The sequence below is a fragment of the Oryzias melastigma genome, linkage group LG22, assembly GCF_002922805.2.
Source record: "Oryzias melastigma strain HK-1 linkage group LG22, ASM292280v2, whole genome shotgun sequence".
NCBI classification, from domain to species: Eukaryota; Metazoa; Chordata; class Actinopteri; order Beloniformes; family Adrianichthyidae; genus Oryzias; species Oryzias melastigma.
Genome location: NC_050533.1, coordinates 7,987,354 through 8,009,841, shown reverse-complemented (window position 1 = coordinate 8,009,841; position 22,488 = coordinate 7,987,354). Strand labels below are relative to the sequence as shown.

General features: G+C 40.8%; 1 protein-coding gene across 8 annotated transcripts in view; it reads right to left on the bottom strand.

Annotated features, from left to right (window-relative positions):
* meis2a (Meis homeobox 2a) overlaps positions 1-22,488 on the bottom strand; it is a 91,544-nt gene that overhangs the window by 2,978 nt on the left and 66,078 nt on the right. For 3 of the 8 annotated variants that reach the window (XM_024294936.2, XM_024295021.2, XM_024295107.2), the window contains 2 exons: positions 6,230-6,288; positions 3,240-3,350 (listed from right to left, as the gene is read on the bottom strand). In XM_024294936.2, coding sequence (XP_024150704.1) covers positions 3,240-3,350; positions 6,230-6,288 — 170 coding nt within the window. Of the gene's footprint in view, positions 1-1,755; positions 1,848-3,239; positions 3,351-6,229; positions 6,289-22,488 lie in introns of all 8 variants that reach the window. The other 5 variants (XM_024295255.2, XM_024295336.2, XM_024295418.2 and 2 more) reach the window with 3 other exon arrangements.

The following is a 22,488-nucleotide window of genomic DNA, read 5'->3' as shown; positions in this document are numbered from 1 at the left end:
GTGGTAAAACCATCTGATGACAATCACAGGACAGACCGGGCCTCTCTGCCATCTTTGTTTCTGTTATGGCACAGTAGTCGTGCTCAATAGCCGTCCATAATTAAGTACCGAACGTACCATATTGTGTGGCTGTGTAATCAAATCAAGAAAGGATAATATTTCTCTGTATTAAGCCATTAATGTAATTGGTCATGAAGCATAAAGTATGTTGCCTAATTAAATAGTCTCAAAATTATATAGCTTTATATTAAGAATTAGTCAACCTAAGCAAATGTTGTGGCTGTTTTAGGGAACATTGCTTCCCTATTTTCCCCCTTTTTTTACTGTCTTCTGCCATTAGCTGAGACGAGAGAAAGAGGAAACGCGGACTTGGAGGGGTGACCCTTTGGAAAATCCAGTTTCCATTTACATATAAAGGGTTCTTTTAATCAAGGTAAGTGTTATTATATTGTGGCTCATTGGGCAAAGGAGTTTAGGTGTTAAATAAAATTTCCTCTGCCCCGCCGCCGTTGGGCAGTGATACGTCTTGGTTTTTCAAATGTCAGCAGTGTGGCCCAATGGCGGGCTTAATCAGACCGCCACTGTGTGTACGTGTGAGCCAACACAGACAGAGGTCCCTTCCTTTTCAACACATGCTTGTGTCTACAGCCTCATAAATTCATCTTAGTGTGTCTTCTTCGTCGGGTCCCACCCCGTCCTAAATTGTCTCCCTCCTGTAAAAAATAATCAAAACACACACAGGCCCCCCCCCCAAGAAAGTGACAGCCATTCCTCCCAATGTTGCTTCTCCCCCCCCACTGAAGGATCGGCCGTGTCACCCGTGGCCCGTATATCTCGCTCCGGGACCATAATGTACTGTGGTGTTCCCGTCTTTGCATATAAGATAATTTGGGCATCAATCCTTCCCCAGACAGATTTATGTCACTCGGAGGACAGTTTCACTTCTCCTTCTTTATCGCTTCACTGGAGCCTGCTTAATTTCCCCCCCCTCCTGTCAGCCCCCTTCCCCAGGAGATGTTATTTTTTCCCTAAATGTCCAACATTTGCATTGGCTGTCCGGGATGTGGAGAGCGATGGCGCTGTTGTGATAAATAAATTTTACCCGTGTCGTGCCATTTACCCCCCAAGCCCCTCGCCCCGTCTTTATTTTTTGTTTTCTGGCGCCACAAGTCGGGGTCATCCCTATCCCAGAACGATTTTCTTCTTTTCTTCGGACTCCGATTCATCCTTCGCCTCAAGGAATTTCGCTAAAGGAGCCCTGCAGGCTGTTGCTAAGGTGAGTTCTTTCTGTGAGATGTGCTTGTGTGATGAAGAGGGGAAAAAACCTAAACCCCTAAAACAGGAGTCTCAAACTGGCGGCCTGCTAGTCAATATTTTGTGACCCCCGTCTTAATATGAAAGTTCAATGTCTAAGAAGCAATATCTTCTGCATGTCCACACTTCTTTGATGATAGCTTTGTATTTGTTTCAATTGTCGTTGGATCTGGTCGTCAGAAAAGTCCTTAGCAACAGTTGCTAGCTTATGTCGCTTCACAGGACACGCAGACATGAACGAAAGCTCAATAAACTTGTTCAGTAGTAGACATAGACATATAGACACAATGGATGCAAAACCATATTTTTGACACAAATGGAACCCCACAATCCCCAGCCTGGGCCAGACTCTGCCTCCAGTGGCCCTCAAGGTAAATTGAGTTTGAAAACCCTGCCCTAAAATGTCAAAGGAAAAACATGGAAAGGCGACCCAGTACTTACTTCCCCCTTTTTCTTTGCGTTACAAGATGGAGGTTACATGTAGTGCCATTGCCCATCCATGCCCATATTCATCCCCATTCCACTCATAGGCCCTAGAAAGAAGAGATAAATGCCAGAAAAATAGGGATCAGCAGGAGTTTGAATCACAGAGAGGTTGGAAAAAAACCCACAGAGAGAGTAGATGAGGTTGGAAACTGTTGAGGAGAAGAACCCAACTGGTGTTAGCAGTGCCAGCACTCAGCACTGGTGGATAGGCGGCCGCCTAGGGTGCTCTCTGATGGAGGGTCGCCAAATCACAATATATATATATATATATATATAAATATATATATATATTTTTTAAGTTTGACACACCTCTCATTTAATGTTAAAACAAAAAAGTTAAAATAAAAAAACATAAGTAAAATAACTCAAAAAGTTTGTGGTAATCAATAACTCCTCCCTTCCAGAAGCTGCCTCTGTCTAACGCTAGGTTCACACTGTAGAGGAGTGCGCGCAGAATCCGCTCTCTCCTGCAATTCACACCAGTCGCGCGTTTTTCCGCAACGGTCAATAGCGCTTCTGTTTGAGGTTTTTTTTTTTTGCCATCATGAGTAAGTTAATAACTTAAAATAATGGATTTCTGCCTCTCTCTTGTTGTTTTTTTACACCTAAATCCCAGTCCTACTCCCTCGCTCTGGAGTCGGCCCACTACGTTGATCTGTGTGTGCACGCGCACGTGTAGATGAAGCAGAAAAGGTGGTCCTCACTTCTCGGGGGAATTTTCCTGGCCCTCACTATGTAGTAAGTGTAAGAATGTGTGTGTGTGTTGTGATTGTATGTTTATTCCCACCTGCAGAGATTTGTCAATTACTGTGTTTTATTGTGAAATTTTAAAAAATAAACCAGATTTTCTCATGTATTTTGATGTAACTTCCTGCCAGGATTGACGCGGCTCTCACACAAAACAGTCCAGACGCCGAAATGATCCGCTCTACAGCGCAAGCTGAGGACCATGGCGCTCTGCATCTGGTTTTAGCCACACTATAGGTTAACAAGAACGCTGAATGGAAGCGGCGCTTCGGCGGAACCAGGCGTAAGCTAGGTTGGGGGTGAGGAGAGGGGCACACCACTGTTGGATCTTCTTTAAAACTTTAAGGATGGAAAAACAAGCCCTCAGGGACAGCAAAAATGGAAAAAAGGAAGGAAGAGGAAGAAAAACCGGCTCAAAACAGAGGTGTGTCTGATTTACCTGTATAAAATTGTTTGGAAATTGCTTTTTTTTAGTTAAAATACCCCTATTTTAAGTCCTGAAGGGGGTGCACTTTTCTGATTTTGCCTAGGGTACCATGCAGCCCAGGATGTGAGGTTAAAGAAAAAGGAAGAATCGTTTTAGTTTGGACCCTTTCCATGCTGAGGTGACTGAATCTCATGCTGCTGTGACCAAGTCCAGGGACCATTAAAGCAGGTGTAACGAAGGGACCAGACGAGGCGGACGAACTCACCAGCTGGTCGGATCCCCATGTGCTGCTGGCCGTCCAGCACGAAGCTGCCCATGGGCTGGCCCTCCGGACTGTACGCTGCTCCTTGGCTCACTGAAGGATCAAGAAGAAAACCTGATTGTAGTCAAAACGTGGACATGAAAAAGGGGGAGGGGGAGGGAAAAGAAGAGAGAACACACCAGACAATCAGCAGTTGTCCCAGATCCAGCCCAAACATACTGTTAGACATTGTGTGCATGCAGACGTGAGGGTGCGAGCCCGTCCACATGCGTGTCATTCAAAGCCACATTCATAGGAAATAAGTTGTTTCAAACCAAGAATAAGGTAGCATGCACCTTTAAACACAAAATCTTTTGGATACTGTAACTCTTCAACCGTTAACATGATAATTCCAGTAGATTCTGAAGGAGAAAAGCGGCTTTTCTCCTTCAAAATCTACTGGAATTATCATGTTATTGGTTGAAAAGTTACAGTAAATCAAAGAATATAAGCACTGGCGTTAAAGGGTTAACCGACATTTCTCCTCCGAGAAGGCACAAAGGGTGTACCGCCAATCCCTTAAACCATTGATAATCTTCAAACTGCCACACAATTTCACATTATGAATAATTTATCTGATTATCTGCGATGATACACAAGACACAGCGGCAATCAATTTGCTCACTCGTCTCCGCTTTTGTCTATTTTTAGCTCTAATGATCTAATTCTCGGTGCATTCGAGGAATATAGCAGCATTATCCTGGATAATCTGTAATTCTTAGCGATTAAAAGGTGTGGGGGGGTGACGTTAGTCATGCATTTTGCACACACTGCATGTTTGTGGTAAACGTGGAAAATCCACCAAACTGGAGAAAAGTCGCCCACGTTGGATGGGTGCGTGTCATCCCGTGCGTTTGCTGCTTTGAACAATTTCCTCCCTGGTGAGCGGGAATCGTTGCACGGTAGTGAGGTTGCTAATCGGCAAAAAACAGATTTTTCCATCCATCCATCTCTTTTTGACTGTGCCAAAGAATAGCGGAGTGTTTTATTTACTTTTTTAATAAAAGATACTCTCTTAAAATTGTGTTTTTAGTTGCCAAATTAAAGGTTTTTAGTAGGGATGCAAAAGATATTATCAAAAAGCTGATTGGTCAGTAGGGCAGCCATAATAGTCGACTAATCACCGATTATTTTTTCCGATTAGTCGACTAATCGTGTCATGCATAAAGTGGATGTAAAGCACACATCTTAACTATCATTAGATTTAAAAATTAGATATACAGCAGTACCTGCGATAATGCTAGTGTGAATGCTGTAAGCTGAATTTGGCAGCTGAAATTGATAGCTGAAATAGCTGAAGGTAATAGCTGAAAACGCTGAAGCTGATAGCCCGCCAAAATATTAGTTAAATGCTAAATTAGCTTAAAAAAGTTAGCCAAAACAGCTAGCATGTAGCTGAATTAACAGCTAAATTTCAAAATAGCATAAAAAGCAAAACAAATCCTACATTAGTCAAAACAGCCACCATGCAGCTGAAGTATTAGCTGAATTCCAAAATAGCCTAAAAAAACAAAAAGCCTAAGTTAGCCAAAACAGCTAGCTTGTAGCTGAAATATTACCTAAACTCCAAAATAGCCTTGAAAGCCAAAAAAATCCTAAATTAGTCAAAACAGCTAGCATGTAGCTGAAATATTAGCTAAACTCCAAATTAGCCTAAAACACTGAAAAAAGCCTAAATTAGCCAATATAGCTAGCATGCAGCTGAAATACTAACTAAACTCTAAAATAGCCTAAAAAACCTTAACAAATGCCAAAATTGTCCAAAAAGCTAGAAGAATGCCGATATAACTTTCAACTTTACTACACTCTGACTCCATATAATATAAAGTAACGACTAATCGACAATTAAATTAGTTGTCGACTATTTTAATAGTCGATTAGTCGTTGATTAGTCGACTAATCATGGCAGCCCAGCTGGTCAGTGGGAGTAACATCAGATTTAAAAAATAGATCCATTCATATCGTTTGAAAATCTCAGATATTAATAAGATTATGATGTTTAAAAGGTATAAAATCATTAAGACATTTAAATGATTGACTTCTGGCAAATTGCAGTTTATATACTGTGTATATATTTTTTCTACAGTCTGTCTTTTTATGTACAAACAAAAAAATCGACATCCAGTTTATAACAATATTGATTGATATTTTCATGCAGCAGGGGCGGAGCTACAGAAGTCACGCCCCCTCAGAGGAGATTTTGGAAACGGAGGCTTCAGATCAATATGAAAAATTGCCTTTTAAGACAATTGTGTTGTTGGATTTTTGGTTAAAAACTTCATAATCATAAGTAAAACACTACTAGGAACGTTTATTTATTTAATTATTTTTTTAATGAAAGTTAGTTGTATCGATTGGTGAACCATGTATTGAGATGCGTATTTGGTTTTAACATATTTTTGGGGGGAACCAATTCCAAGCCAGTTTTTCACTGTTTATTGATGTATAAAGCGGAGAAATACAAATTAGAGATTTTTACTGCTAGAGATTTGCTCACTTCTTTGAATAATGCAGCTAATTCAAGAAAATAATACAGAAAAAAAGCAAGGATAACCTCGCTAAAGTAGACAAAACAGACTCAAACGAAAGATAACTCATAAATCGCTTCTAGCATTTCTGGCACTTCTCTTGTGTCCAATTAGTAATTCACAGAGAGAGGGCTAATATACCTCTCTGCACTTAGACTGGGAAATCTCCAATTAGAGTCAATCAGCAAAGGGCTGGCAACACCGCTGAACACGTCTCATTGAGAAAATAGAAAATGGAAATGGAGAAAAGGAGGAGGGAGTTTTTTTTTTTTTTTCAGGAAAGTAAAGATGCAGGTGTTAAAAAAATCAGGGCTCCAGGCAGGATGCTAGTAAAGGATTTTTAAAAGAAGCTCTTTGGAAAAAGACTTTATAAAAGAAATAGAAGTAAGACCGGCTGGATACTTCTCCTTTTCTTTTGGTTTTTACCTGCTCGATTTGACTGGTCGATCATGGGTTGTACTATTCTTCTCCTGGCGTTAATAAACCTAGCAAAAAAACACACAGAGAGAGGAGAAAAACAAACGTTAAATCACTTGGCTTTCACACGAAGAAGGATTCATCACCAGCCTCCACAAAGACAAACAGTTTTGCATGACTTTATTGCAACATTAGCCCCCGAGTCCTTGAGAGAGGAGCGCACAACAAAACAGCAACAAACAAAAGGGCAATTGTGCGCTGACTTGGGAACCCAGTCCGGGATACTTTTAATGTTCCATATGATCTATTCCCCTCTCTTTTAATAAAGCTTTTGATTACATTTGGTTGCTATGGGCACGGGGGAGACATTCCTCAAGTATTAAGTGCAGCTCGGGCACAGAGGCTTTGGGCACGTCCCATTCTCGCCCCCTCCTTGCAGAAAAACACAACTTTCTACATACAGTAGAGGTGGAGGGAGTTCACACTTGTGTCAAAAGGTGCTGTCTCCAATTTTTTGGGGGGTGTTATCATTCACCGCCACTTCAAAGGGTGATTTAAGTTAGCAAAACGCAGAATACAAATGGTTCCTTTCATTGCACCCTTTGCCCCCCACCTCCAGTGTCCCCCTCTGTGAGACCCCCACTTTGGTCGCATTGTAGGGGGTTCTGCTCCCCTTCCAGCTGTCTAGAAATGAGGACCAGGCATGGGCCGCTCCGTGCTTTCACAAGGTATTGTTATGTCAGTTAGCCCATCAATTAGGCTGTCTGAAGTTTTATCACCGCCACAGCGGCGAGCGAGCGCAGCTCCACAAAGCCTCCCCGGCCGGCTTTGCTCCTGTGGCTTTTCCACTGTAGAGCCGGGGGGTCACGAGGAGGTGAGTGCCAGCCAGGGGCAACCTTTTTAACTTCCAACGGGGGTGTCAAAAACAAGTGGTCGCTCAGACTCAACTTTTTTTTTAAAATTATTTTAACCGACTTTTATTCACTCTTGAAAACATGTTCCACAAATTTAACAGATCAAAGTGAGGATAAACATGATGATAAAAACGGAATTGTGTGAATGTATGTCAAACAAATTAAAAAAGAGAGACCCCGTCGCAGTGCTGGTTTGGGCCTCTTCTATGGAGCTCAGTTGGGGCCAATATTATTTAAAACCCAAATAAAACTAATTGAAAAAATATTGGTGCTTGGCTAAAAAAAGTATAAAATGTCCAAAACTTCTTGCTATTCTAAAATAAACTTAGTTATTTTCAGCTTCAAATGTTCTGTTTTTTAGGTTACAAAACTCACATTTTTTTTCAGTTTCAAATCTTTTTTTTTTTTCATTTTGGAATCTGAAAATTTTAGTTTTTAAAACTTTAGGGCCATCTGTAGTCATTTAAGACCAATCAAAATTTTGATAAAGGTTTTATTGGGCATAAAAAAATATTTTTTTTTGGTGATAGAAACATCTTTTTTAAAACAATTATTACTCAGTCCTGCACATTACCAAAATGTAACTATGTATTTATTTAAAAAAAATGTTAAAACCTGCAACAGTGTTTTGGATTTCTGGTTTGTACGCAATAAAACTCTGCTTTTTACACCCGTCTTGCGACGATTTCAGACTGTTAGTATAGAGATTTACTGACCCTATTTATCACAGTGAAGTTACCACCCTCATTGATTTGATTGGTCCTTCGTTTTAGCCCCGCCCCAACGGGCCACAGCGGGGACAAAAGTTTTGAAACTAAAATGTTCAGATTCGAAAATGGAAAAAAGAGTTAAAACAAAAAAAAATTAATTTTGAATTTTTAAACCTAAAAACAGCTGACAACAATTACGTTTATTTTAGAATACCAAAATTTTTGGACATTTTACATTTTTTTTTAGCCAAACACCAATATTTTGTTCAATTTGTTTTATTTTGGTTTTAAATAGTTTTGGCCCTATCTTAGCTCCATAACTTTATAGTCCTATATTGCTGTACATGATCAACAAGCTGAATGATTCCAACATACCACTTTTTATTTACTTCACTTATTTTTGATTTTATATAATAATCTGATTTACAATAGTGTCCAGTCATGTTTTGTTCTGTTTATTTTGTTTTGTTTTGTTTCAGGAACCTGAGCTGGAAAATGCCGTATATGTCACATGTCTAGATATTATTTGATAAGTCAAAACTCAATAAAAACTTGAGTTTAAAAAAAAAGAAAACTTCACAGTAGAGATATCACCATGTGGTTGATATTAAAGGAGGGCGTCAAATCAAGCTGGAGCTGTCCAGCACGCCGACCTCCAAAAAGAAAAAAAAAAGGTGGAAAAAAAGTCCTTTCTTTCCTACATACGGGCTCACAGCACCATCAATACAGCGAGAGAACTGGTCATTAGAAGGCAGGGAGAGCTGGAACCAATTTGGGCTCCTAATCCCCCATGAAGTCCTGATACCTGCCCTTACCTTCTCCAATGAACTTAAACGCCTGTAATCTGCCTGGCTCAAAGTGACATGGTTAAATGTACAAAATGCACGGCTGGGAAAAGAGAGGCACGGTACTCATTTGCCAGGGGGCATCCAGAGTGCAGGTACGCAGGGGTGCTGTGGCCCCCCCCCCGACAGTAAGAGATGAAACACACCCATATGAGAACATGAGAGAAGGAAAAGAAGAGGCCAGAAGGTGAATAAGAGCTGGCTTGGAAATCGTACGATTGTAATGCTGGATTTGTGAGGGTTTTATTAACTGGGAAAGTGTTTCTTGATGGAACAAAGGGGGAGAAAGCATTTTCGGATAGCTCTTCCGTCATAAATGTCTGCAGAGCTTGAAAGAGAAAGAAAGTTTCCGCATCAAAACCAGCTGAGCAAGTAAACAGAAATTCCCGGCATCACACTCCCTGTTCACTCTCGGAGCTCTTCGGTTGCCAAAAAATATGTCCTACTTTTTTTTTTCTCCAAAATCACAACCATGTGCATTTTTTACCTATTCTGAGTCGTAACCATAAACACATAATATTTGGAATGTTCTCCCCAGGTGCTAAATTTAACCATATGGTGGATTCTGCAGGATCAAAGTGTCATTTTTTAATTCACATCTCCAAATGCTAAAATAGTTGAGCTTAAAGTGAAACCAACTCTCATGTTTTGAGAGTCTTCTATTCGTTTTAGTAAACTTCATGGGTTGAGGTGTACTGGAGGGAGTGAGGGGGTGACCAAGGGCCCGTCTCGTGGCCTTAGAGCACCTTTTATCAGTCCGAGTAAAGCCAATTGAGATTATCAGAGCCTGGCCTGATAACAATGTTTTCCCTCGACCCCTGAGTCGCTAATGGAGTGTGCTTAGACCAACACGACCAGGAATTCTCCTGAAATGAAGCTTGGACGGACGGTCAGATGGATGGATTCAAAGTCCCGGGGGGAGACGCGGAGGTTGACCACAGCCACTGAGAAATCCACTTGCTAAAACACATTCATGCGCCGTAAACCCTTCAGACGCGGACATGACCGCAACCGGCGTCCGAACGCGCCACTCACAGGGGACGCTGGCGAAAAAACCTCCAACCCAAAGCTATGTTTTATTATCTACATCTGGTGGTCTAGCTTATTACGGCCTGTCTCTGCTCAGTGTTAGTGCAGAGAAACACACACAGTACACAGTGTACCTCTCAGCATGGGAACTCCATGCTGTCTTCAAACAAATAATTAAAGCCAGGGTTAGGGGGTCAGGAAGAGGTCATCCGTTGGGAGAAAACAGTTTAATGTGCACGCCTAATGTCGCTCAGCCATTAAGCCTTAAACACATTTTCATGTTGCATATCAGAAACTACCCTTGTGGTGTTAAGTGTGCTCGGGTGTGTGCATACGTATGCACGTGGAAGTCGGCGCATTCTTCAGGGACCGTTGCCAACTGGCCCACAGTAGCACTTCCAGCTGACATACCCGCGTGCAAGAGATCCCTATGCACAAGTACGTGCAAGAGATCCCTATGCACAAGTACATGCAAGAGATCCCTATGCACAAGTACATGCAAGAGATCCCTATGCACAAGTACGTGCAAGAGATCCCTATGCACCAGTAAATGCATCTCCGCTACAACCAGCCCCTTGATTAGGCAGAGCGGCAGGTATACAAGAGGCTTTGCGTGTCACACAGGGAACCAAACAGACAGATATGAATGATGGAGCCAGGGCAGCAGGAGTCCACTTGACAGAGTCTCCACTAGGCTGGATCAACACGGCATTCATGGTTAATAATATCTGTTCTCACACACGGGGGGCCTTCAGAGAGAGTGTTAAATACCCTGTCTGGCATATGTCTGTTAAAAGAAATTTGAATATGTGAGGATCAAACATCAAGTAGGACTTTAGGAGACGTTCAAACAGACGGTCCATGGAAGGTTACCAGGCACTTGGGGATGCAATCACGGCAAACCAGTCTGTCTGACTCTGAGCTCGTCTTTGTTCTCTTTTCTTACTTCCTCATCTCGATCTGTCAGAAAGGCCTTGTTTCTGCTTAACCGACTCGCAGCCACACCTGGTAACTCACTCATGTTGTCAGCATTCCTTTCCTGAGAAATTGTCATGCCGAACCACCCTACCCTAGAGCAAAGCAAGAGTGCACGGAGGCGGGAGAAGACACTTTCTAAGTGGGGCCAATAGCGGCGGGGATCAGGGGGAAAAGCCGACCAATCGCATGTTTGTTGACGAGTGAGCTTTGATAGAAAGAAACCAAAGAGGAAGATGAAGAAACTGTGTTTTCTCTCTTGAAAAAAAGTGGAGGATCGTGACTGACGAAGGGGATGTCCATTTCAAAAACCCATATGCCACAAGGGGAGGGGGCAAGTTTGAGTTTGTTAAGACGCATTCCTGGGCCCCTGTCCGCCTGCCTTTGTAGGAAGATTACATGCAACACAATCCGAACAAGACGTGCTTCGCTCAATTCCTGATCGCCGTTTCAAACACGACTGACTGTCCTCTGGTTCCTATTAACGCTCATTGCTTCCATGCTTCCGCTGCAGACAGAAAGAAAGATTCATAGCAACTGCATTCAACAGAATAGTTAAATTCCCGCTCCAGATAGGCAGAAGAGCAAAAAATAGCACTTCAACCAGGAAGTTGATGCAAATGAGCTTTATAAAGAGGGCTGTGTTTATACGTAACAGTTCTGCTTTGTGGCAAAAGGAAAAGTGATATTTTTCACAAAAAATTCCAATACTAGGGATGCAACGATACAGTTTGCTCACGGTTCAATACGTACCTTGATATGAGGTTCGATATCAAGCAAGAAAAAAATAAACCCTCATATCCTACTATACCACAGATGATGATTTATTATGGAGGGACAAGGTAGCATATTTGCAGCAGACACCCTGAAGCATGTGTCAAAGTCAAGGCCCGGGGGCCGGATCTGGCGCCCTGGGTAATTATATCCGGCCCTCCAGATCATTTTATTTTATTGTTACTAAAGGGCCGATGATATCTTATGATTATTTCTAACTTGAATAATTTCGACAAAATACATTTTTACGGAGAGTGAAATACTGAAAGTTATATGATCATTCATAGTTGTGTTACAAAATTACGGGTTTAAAGTTTTTAAAAATTGTATTCTGCTAGCTTTTTTGGACTATATTGGCATTTACTAAGAGTTTTTAGGCTATTTGGAGTTTAGCTAATATTTCAGTTACACGCTAGCTGTTGTGGTTAATTTAGACTTTTTCAGTTTTTTAGGGTATTTTAAGTTTAGCTATTTTTTTCAGTTTCATGCTAGCTGTTTTGGCTAACCTAATTTTTTCAGGCTAATTTGGCATTTAGCTAATATTTTAGCTGGCTATCAGCTTCATTATTTTTAGATATTATCTTCAGCATTTTTAGCTATCAGCGTCAGCGTTTTCAGCTATTAACTTCACATTTTTAGCTATCACCTTCAGCATTTTCAGCTATAAACTTCAGCGTTTTTAGCTATCAGCTTCCGGGTTTTCAGATATTAACTTCAGCATTTTTAGCCATCAGTTTCAGCGTTTTCAGCTATCATGTTCAGCATCTTCAGCTGTCAGCACTAGCATCTTCTGTGGCCAAATTCAGCTTACAGCATTCACACTAGCATTACTGAGGTAATGCTATAAATCTAGTTCATAATTATGTTAAAAAGTTGTGGTTTTAAAGTTTTAAAAATTTTAGAGTGCTTAATAAATGTTTGTCCAGTTCGGCCCGCGATCTAATGTGCGTTTTAGATTTTGGCCCCCTGTGCGATTGAGTTTGACACCGCTGCCCTAAAAGCACCTCAGACTGGTACTGAATAAATAAAATGTGTGTTGTGGAAAATGTCGTCTTTAATTCTCAAATGAAGATTGAACGGTTGAGTTTTATATTTAAATATTGTTGCATCCCTAGTTTACACACAAAGTAGTTGACCATCAAACTGAACTTCCATTATCAGCAGATTAATCATAAACTATCAAAATAAAAGCTTATCGTGAGTTCCACTCATTTAGGTCGCGATAACAGACCAAAAGATAGTAGGGGCAAAAAATATACAGGAAGTTTCCTCAAATGCATCCAATCAGAGGCAGAGTTTCCTTTTTTTTTAATCCCTCCTTTCCGTCTTTAAGCTAAAACAGGAGTCGAACATTACCTCACCCTCCTGTTTGATTTAGCACAGATGTGAAGCAGAGCAAGGCAGGACCATTTTTTAAGAATGTCAGACAGGGCCCACGTTTGGAGCAATCGCTGTGTTTACATAGTTTTACCTCCATCTATCTCTCACTCTGTCTCTCATCCACAGTGCCTCCATGCCCCCCTACACACACCCTTTTGTCTGCCTCTGAAAGGGGGACTGTTTCACCTCTCCTCCATGGACTTTCGCTGACCTGTTTTTCTTTCTCTTTTTATTACTCCATTCATTGCCATTTTGTGGCACCCCCCCTCTAACTCCCCAAAAAAGTCCTATATGACTAACATTTGCGTTACTCTGTCAGTCTAGCCGCAGAAGTCATTTCTCTTTGAAACCCAGGGAGTATGAGTCATTAAGACTCCAGAGGAAAATCAGACAAAGACTTATATATTTGTGTTGCAAACTGACAAGATTTAACGAGGAGCTAATTAAAATAAATCAATAGCACTGCGGCATTGCTGTCTGTTTTTTCCCTCGCTCTCCAAAGAGGTGGAGTGCTGCAGTGGGATATCTCAACCCTAAGATCCCCGCTCAACCGCGTCCTGCGATCATTACAAAAGAGTAAATATCTCCAAGAAATAACAACCGTGTCCAAGAAAAACACAAACATAGACATCTCCTGGACCGGTTACCCTCCCATCTAACACCTTCCCCCTTTCTTCCCCCCTGTCCAATGAGGGGCATGTCACCTCTGGGCCTCGCAGTCCAGCAGCCTGACCCCTACAAGGCGGGCTGCGCGGCCCCAGCTGCTGACTGTCCGTCAAACACCTCCAGAGCAGTGTTGGGCCAGGAAGACCACGCTTGTTGCCCCCTTTGATCCAGCGAGCAGCAGCTGCTGCTCCACACAGCAGCACTTTGTTCCTGCATCTCCTCACTACACTCTGTCCTACGGCACAAAAAACCCAACGCAGAAGTGGAGGGAGAGAAAGGGGAAAGATTGGGGGGCTAAAAAAAACATTTTTTTCCTCGCTACAACACCAACAAGCTCTGACAACGGCAGCGGGGGTTTTTCTTGGCCCTGACACAGCTCTTAGGCATCTTCTGCTTGACGCTTCACCCTCCCTTTTCTTTCAAGAGATATGATAGTTATTGTTCAAATCAGCCAGGGTGAATGGAATGGACTGAGGCCAAACCTGCTCCAGGCGTCAACACACCTGTATGAAAGAGGCCTTATTGTATCAACCCAGCATGGCTAACCTGTCTTAGCTCTAGTTTTTCTGATGATAGAGTCATCTTTTCTCTGTCTTTCTTTCTTTCTTTCTTTCCAGCAGTTCCAAAATGTTTCCCTTAATTACCTTTGACTCTTTAGAGGTTGGCACCTCTGCCCTGGAACGCTTTACTCCTAATTATCTTACGGGACTACGGGAACAGTTGTTGGCAACACCTTATATTCATGTCTTCTCAGGTGCTAAAGTGTCCTCAGAATAACCCCATCAATATCATAGAGTCCAAAATATACAAAACTCGCTGGAGGAAAATCTTATTTCTCCTATTGTGCTGACACTTCAGCAAACAACCGAAGAGAAAGTTTACAGTGGAACCAAAAAATGACAACAAAACTGTTGTGAGATACGTGGACGCTCTGCTGGCTCTTCCACGTTTCTCAGCTGTGGTGAACTGTGAAGAATGCACTTCTAACTTTTATCATATAAACACTTTCCATCACTCTTTCTGTATTCTTCTGTTACACTCAAACATCTCCTAGAACCTGGTAATCTGGGACTCTCCTCCACTATTGTCAAATGTCAAATTTACCAAGAGAAGCTGATAATGACTTGATAGAAGCTTGACGTATCAAACACAATTGAGTGTCAATTGCTGGCATCGTTTAGGCAACGCTGATGTCAGTGCGGCGAGCAGGAAAGGCCAATCTGTTTCCTTCGCTTCATATCAAGCGTGTCTCGTCTCCCTCCTTTATGACTGTAATAGCCCGAGCTATTACGGAGCAAGAGGGAACCTGCCAAAAGCAACTGTTGCACCCTCATGCAGCAAGCACACATGCGTTTGTGATAAACATGCTGCACTTTTAAAAAGATTTGATTTTGTTTGGATTTTACACAAGAATACATTATATTTTTAGCCCTTTAACTGCCTAAGACATATTTAATTAAAGACCCACTATAATAAAAATTGTGTTTTTAACATGTTCTTGTAACATTTTCTTAATGATGGAGGACATATATAAAAATTTTAAGAATAAAACTGATTTTTTTTTTACTCAGAATTGATTCTCCTGCTTCTTTCTGTATCTTTTTTGGCACAAACTCAATCACACTTTCAACAATTTCAGTAATCTTGGTATCAAAACGTTCAGCTCATTCATTACTGCTTGTTCTTTTGGTATTCATAAACTTTGCAGTTTTTGAAATGTTTAGCTAAATTTTCCCCATAGGACATTAATGAGAAATTGCTGTAAAACGTTGTGCACTTGTGAACTTTCCGATAAAGACACAATTTACACTTTAAAATGTTAAGCAACTACTGTGTTTTTTAGGGTAAATTGGAATTTAGCTTTAAATTTAGCAACATACAAACTGTTTTTTTTTTTTTTGTTGCTAATTTAGACATTTCTGCAGTTTGTTTATGCAAATTTAGAGTTTGGTTAATAATTTAGCATTATGCTAGCAGTTTTGTCAAACCTTTCTTTAAAGTTTTTATGCAAATTTAGAGTTTAGTCAATATTTTAGTATCAAGCTAGCTGTTTTGTTAAAATTAGACTTTGTTTTAAGGTTTTTTAGGCTAATTTGGAGTTTAGCTAATATTTTTCCCTTATGCAAGCTGTTTTGGCTAATTTAGGCTGAGGTGCCATCTTGCTCAAAACTGTGTGACTGCATAGCTGTTTTTTGTTTTTTTGTTTTTTTGCTATTCTAAGCTTGAGCTTGTGAGGTCCTATAAGCTAGCGGGAAAGTGTAAACAAAGGTCTGGTGGGAAATTAGCAGAGGCTAACTGCGCGCCTCAACTCAGAGGGCAATTTGTAATGGCTCTGCAGAAAATATGTCTTAAAAATGACACACATTTTTTAGATTTTCGCGAAAAATGACGTAATCTTCATTAAAAGACCACTTGGAAAGCTTTTACAATAGAAAATAACATAGTTAGATTACAATTTTCATTGTAGAGGGTCTTTAAAACATGAATTCTAGTAGTCACCTGAAGAAACAAGCAATAAAAAACATATATTTTAACAGATTTTTTGGTTTGCTAAAGGGTTAAACAGGCATAATGTTTTAAAGAATTGAAAATAAACAGCAGTTGGGGATAAGTAAAAGTGGTATCTGAACCTTTTGATTGTCTGACACCAGTGTTTTTATACTGATGCACTATAAGCCTTTAAAAACAAGCTAATGCTAAGTGTGTGTGTGTATTTATGTTTGGAAAGGTATTCTCCCGATGGGACGCCGTCTTCCAATCATCATTGTACGCCTGCCCCAGTGAGTGAACGTTTCCATCAAGTACATTTCCATGATGTGTCTGAGAGTCTAGCTCATATTAGTGACCACGAGAGCCATCGGTTAAATGTTGTCAGCTTGCCTCTGACTTCCCTATTGAATAATTAATCAGAGTTTCAATTGCACATAACCACTTTGACATACATTCGCTTGAGCACACGGTCTGTCTCACACACACACATGCAGGCGGGTTCAGAAGTGGAGTTTAGGGCTAAAAAGCCAAGCAGCAGGCTGGAGATATAAATAGCTGTTGTTTATGGAGGGGACTGCTGGCAGAAACGGCGGTGACACTGTGGAGCAGACCACAGGGACTCTGCCCGGTGGCCTGAAGCAAGCCCTCCAACAGTCTTCTTTATATGTGACAGACGAAAACAAATGAAGACATCGTCAATTCAGCCAATGCTGCATTCTAAAGGCCTGCTCTCTATCTTTAGCGGCTCTTTTAAATATACTACAAAAACGTAGCATTTAAATGTTATTTTTTACAGCTTCTTATTGAGGCTTCACTTACTTTTATCCAGTTAGTAGATTTAGGAAAACTGGATTTTTTTTTTGTCTTGTGATGAGGGTTTTAAAATGCCATCCCCTCTTCCCACCAGAGATAAAGATATTCCCCTTGCCGCCTCCTCCCACCTCACAGAGATTTCTGATTGATACATCATCACTGGTAATGAGAGGAATAAATATTCATAAGGCTGGGAATACAGAAAGGCTGGATTAGGATAATATACTCCTCTCTTTTCTCCCACCTTCTCTGCCTCTGGATCTCTGGATCTTGTTAGAGTGCAGGATAATTTCTCCAGCTATCTTCAATAACCTCATTAGAGGGCCGGGCGAGCGTTTAGGGCTGCATAAAGACAACATAAGAACAGTCTGCATTGTTTACAACATTCCTCATTTTCTGTTAATTGAAGTCTAACCAATCACCTGTTAGTGAATGGGCAGAAGTTGTGAGGGGTTCAGTGTCGTTTTTTTTTTTTTAGTGTGTAATCTGAGAAGCTACTGTGTTGGTATGAATGAGCTTTAGAAACGTGCAGGTAAACCTCTTGTGGAGGCCAAAGAAACTGCACAATGTTCTCCATTCACAAGCCCTGATTGGCTGGAATAGGTTTGAAATGATCAAAATTTTATTGATCTTCACTTAGAAAAGGCTTTACTAAAATATTTATTAAAAATCTTGCATTTTTTTTACAAAAAAAATAAAAAATTTTTGTTCATTTTCAATGAAAGAATTTATTATTCTCCAAATAAAAGTTCCATCTTTGTTCAATTTTTTTTCTTAGACCAAACTGGTTTTAAAAATTCAAATTTGGCAAATATAAAATTATTAAATTAAATCACTTTCATTGGAAAGCAAATCAATTTATGAATTTGTGATTAAAATCAGATCAATTGGGGTTTAACAATTAATTGACTTTGTTAATAAATTGATTTATGAGATCAATATGTCTCAGGCAAGCTGTTTTGTCGAATCGACCTATAACATTATTAATAATTTCAAAATGAAATAAATTGATTACATTTATTTTGAAAAAATAAAATTTGGATTGAGAGATGGAAGGTTTATTTTATGGCGTAATGACTGACCATTTTTTGCCAACAACACGTGTTGTGGTGGCAAAAAAATAATCAAAGTGAGTCCAATGTGTGAAAACACTTTGAATTTAGCCAAGACATGTGACCATATGTGGTGTAATGTTCTAATAATGTTCTGTTTGTATTAATTTTATGTGGAAAAACAACACTGGGCTGGAATGCACTAAAATACATTCTGCACTGTTCCAATGCATTCTGGTCGTTTGGTTCGGGCCCCCGCCCCCCCCCACGTTGTTTTTTGACGTTTTGGGTGTCCCCAACTCGTCTTTTTTTGACGTGTTGGCTGTTCCCATTAAATCATGAGTCCCCGACCTCTGAACCAGTTCAAGTCCGAGGGCTGCTTGGTACCGAGCCACAAACAGAAAAAATGCACAGGCTAATCAGGGGTTTGTCAACCCTCGGGGCGAGTACCAATACCCTAACCCTAACCTGGTACTGCTTCCGCATCTGGTACCACATCCCAAGAGTTGGGGACCTGCGATTTAATGGGAACATCCAGCACGTCAAAAAACCAAAACACAAAAAAGTGACCCTCAGGGAGTCTGAACCATACGTTCTTATATGACGAGTTAGGAGTGAGAACGTGTCGACTGTTCAGTACCAGATATTTAGTCACACTGGTTGAATTTTTGGCTACAGATGTCCTTTAGCCTGGATCGTTCAAAGTGAACCAATATTGACTATGAATCGTTTCGCCAACCATAAACTATTGTTACGCAAACATTAAAGTAAATTACGAAAAATCGTGTAACACAAATTGGGGGCTCGTCCGGGATCCAAATAACCATCAGGATCCGTTTTGTAGGTTTGTTTAATTGAGTTTTGTAAAATGATGCTTGTATTTGGAGACAATACCGTTAAAATTGGGCAGTAAGTGCGTCAGCCCTCAGGTAGCCCTCGGCTGGTGGATCAGTTGGTGGTGGTGTGTGACGATGTGGGAGTGGAGGCCGCTGCAGAGTTTCCAATACCACTAACCCCGATATGATGATCATAAATGATATTATTTGTTGTTCAAAAGAATCGTTACTCGTCTACGATTCAGTTTCTTGGCAGTGATATCAGCCCTAGTGGTTTGTGTTAAGAAAATACCAGTGTAAATGACTGATTCTTCATCCATAACAGGCCCGATCTGGACCAGGACATAGCCTTAAACAGCAAGGGACTCCATCGATTTATAGTGTCGTCTATGATCGGCTTATTGGCCTGCACCTCACAGCCACACAGGACAAACGGCCATGAATCATTGCTGCACAAACCGCACACACAAGATAAGAAAAACACAGTGTTGTGTAGTCACAGTTATGATCACAGCTACTGTTTTTATATCGTAAAACACAACGCTCCTCTGAAAGAGTCTGGCCGCTTGAGGTTTTGTGAAGGTGACACAACACAAACAAAGCAAAGATAAAAGACGGCCTTGCTTCGCCGCAAAATGCAGCGATAGAGGGAATGTGATGCAAGTCAGAGGGAGGGAAAGAAAAACAGAGAGCTGTAGAAAGACAGAAGAAGGAGCATGTCTGGACAGAGAGAAAATACCTCGTGGAGGTTCACAGAGTTAAATGGGCTCAGCCAAAGAAGGAGCTTCTGTCCTTTTTGGCTGGAACCCACACAAACACACATGCACACATCCCCTCAAGGCCATTCTGTTACACCTGGTCACCTTTATCCCCTTTAGTCCCCCCCCAAAACCCACCCCTCCTCCCAAAGTCATGCACCACATCCAGCCGTCTCATTCACATCACCAGCTAGGCACACATAGCAGCAGCAGCAGCTCCTCCAGCTATTTCCCTCAGCAGATAAAACTAATTATTCCAAATCTACTCTGTCAGGTTGTCTGATCCTCTGGGGCCTCAGTTTAATTCTCTCTTTCTCTGGCTCGCTCTGTCACAGGTTGTCTCTCAGGCATAAACATGAAAAAACAGAGATTCTGCTCTGACTGACCTCCAGAGTAAAAACATAAACAATCTATATATAAAAAGTGTTGGAAAAAAGAACACCTTTAAATGCTTTATTTTAAAGGGGCTATACCATGAAAAAATAACCTTTTGAGCTTTTGTATTATATTGTTCATTCCTAACTATAAAGAACCCCAAAGATGTATTTTGATCCGTATCATGCATTTCTGAGTAATAATAACCTACACTCTCAGTACCAGCCCCTTCCATACCCACGAAAAGAGCGGGTCGTCACGGTCTGACATCACAGAGTGAGACAGAACGTTTCTGCCAGCACCGCCCCCAGTCTAACACCAACACCCAATTTCTCCACAGAGCTAGCGGCGATCAGCAAAAAAAAATCATTTTAGATGCAGAATACATCATTTAAGACACCCCTTGATAGCTAAAAATGCTAAAGCTAATAGCTGAAAATGCTGAAGCTGATTGCCAGCTAAAATGTTAGCTAAATGCCATATTAGCCTAAAAAAACAAAGCAGGTTAGCCGAAACAGCTAGCATGTAGCTGAAAAAACTGCTAATCTTCAAAATAGCATAAAAAACGGAAAAAAAGCCTAAATTAGCCAAAACAGCTAGCATGTAAATATTAGCCTAACGTTTTTAAGTAGTCTAAATTAGCTAAAACAACAAGGATGTAGCTGAAATAATAGCTTGACTCCAAAACGACAATAAAAGCCTAAGTTAGCCAAAACGGCTAACATGTAGTTTAAATATTAGCTTAACTCCAAAACAGTCTAAAAAACTTATAAAGAAGCTGAAATTTGCATAAACAGCTAGCATGTAACTGAAATAATAGCTAAACTCCAAAAATAACCTAAAAATCTTGGTAAATGCCAAAATAGTCCAAAAAGTTAGCAGAATACCAACTTTTAAAACGTAAAAAATCCTTTTTAACATAACCAAAAATAATAAAAAGGCAGGAAAATTATTCCAGAATAAATCAACTTAAACCTTAAATAAATTTCAATATTTTACTCTCCATAAAAATACATTTTGTCAAAGCTATACAAGTTAGATATGAGATAACATCGGGCCATTAGTAACAATAAAATAAAATGATCTGGAGGGTCGGATATATACTCTAGGATGACATCACAAAATGGGTGGCACCCACACATAACAGTGGGCGGAGCTTCAGGAATTGTGTCGTTTTACTTCCAGGTAGGAAAAAACTCACTAAAATAATAATATTTCATAAAAAAAATATTTTTTAGTGTTCCAAAGGTAATATGTGATCATATACATGGATATAGTTTACTTAAGAAAATCATCTTATGGCCCCTTTAATACAAAAACATGACATCATGCTACATGTAGTCCAACTGACTTGTGCTCCTAATCACGGGCTTTATCCCCATGTTGGCGCTTGCACTTGGCACCTGTGTTTTCAAACTAAATAACAATCCAATATGTTGCTTTCCAACCTGCAGAGGAACCAGCACTGAGCTCTGAGGGGTAAATGGGAGCTCATAAAGTCCGACTTGACTGTATAGACTTTGCATTTTATCTTTCGGCACTTTCTCCATTTATGAGCCAGGGACCTTTATAATAGGCGGAGAAACGGCGAGGATGTAAAGGAGGAAGATGATGACAGAAAGAGCAGAGGAATAAGAATGAAGCACAGGTTGGGGGATGAGATAGAGGAGTGCCGGGGTCACAAATCTTCCTGCTATTCTAGTACGTGACATCTTTGCTCGTTTGCGGCTGCTCATTAACAAACAATACTGCTGTGAAATTGGTTTAATGACAAAGTAATAAAATTGCTATTCTGCTCACAGATGGCCTCAGGCACGGGGAGATTCTAGCAGGCTTACTGTGGCTGCCCGTGTGCATTAAGCTGCTTGTTCATGAAAACAGCATCCCTGTGCTTTCCTTCCCTCCATCACCTACCAATTTTTTTAACATTCTTTCCCTTCTTACAAATGACATAAATTAACCTACTTTCCCCTGTTGTGTTCTCTTTGAATCTCACATTCTCACCCTCTTGCTCTCCTCGGTCTCTGGTGTATTCTTTCGATCTTTCTCCAGTTCTCACCCCTAGAACAGAAATTACCATCTTAAAATAAAAAAAAAAGAGGCCTGCCCACGCAAACGCAGCTCGACTTCATTTCAAACGCAGAGCCCTTGTTATTAAACGACCCACCAATAAAACCAAGCCGTTGAGGAATAAAGGAGCAGAGAAGTACAAAGACCTCCCTCCTCCCATCGCTCTCCATCTTTCTCTAATGCTCTCTGTGTAATGCCTCTTTCAGCTCTCCGTCTTGTCTTAGCTGAGAGAATTCCAGAGACTTGTAACGGGGGGGTAAGTATGAAGGCCTTCATTTTTGAGCACGATAACACGTTTTTATTAAAACACCAGCTGCTTTTCATAACCCCACGCTCACGCTGAGGAGGTGGGCACCGGGCTGCTTCATAGTCTCGGTGGGTGTCCATGCCATGCTATGACCCAATGTGCCCCCAGTGCCCAATAAAGTGGGAGTGGGCCCTGTTAATCACACTGAACATTTCAACAGGACTTCTGTACTCACACGCATGCTGTGTAGTGGAGGAGCAGACATAAACACACTGGCACACTTTAGCATCAGCTGTTTAAGACTCCCATGGCTAATCCTGGGAGTGAAGCATGT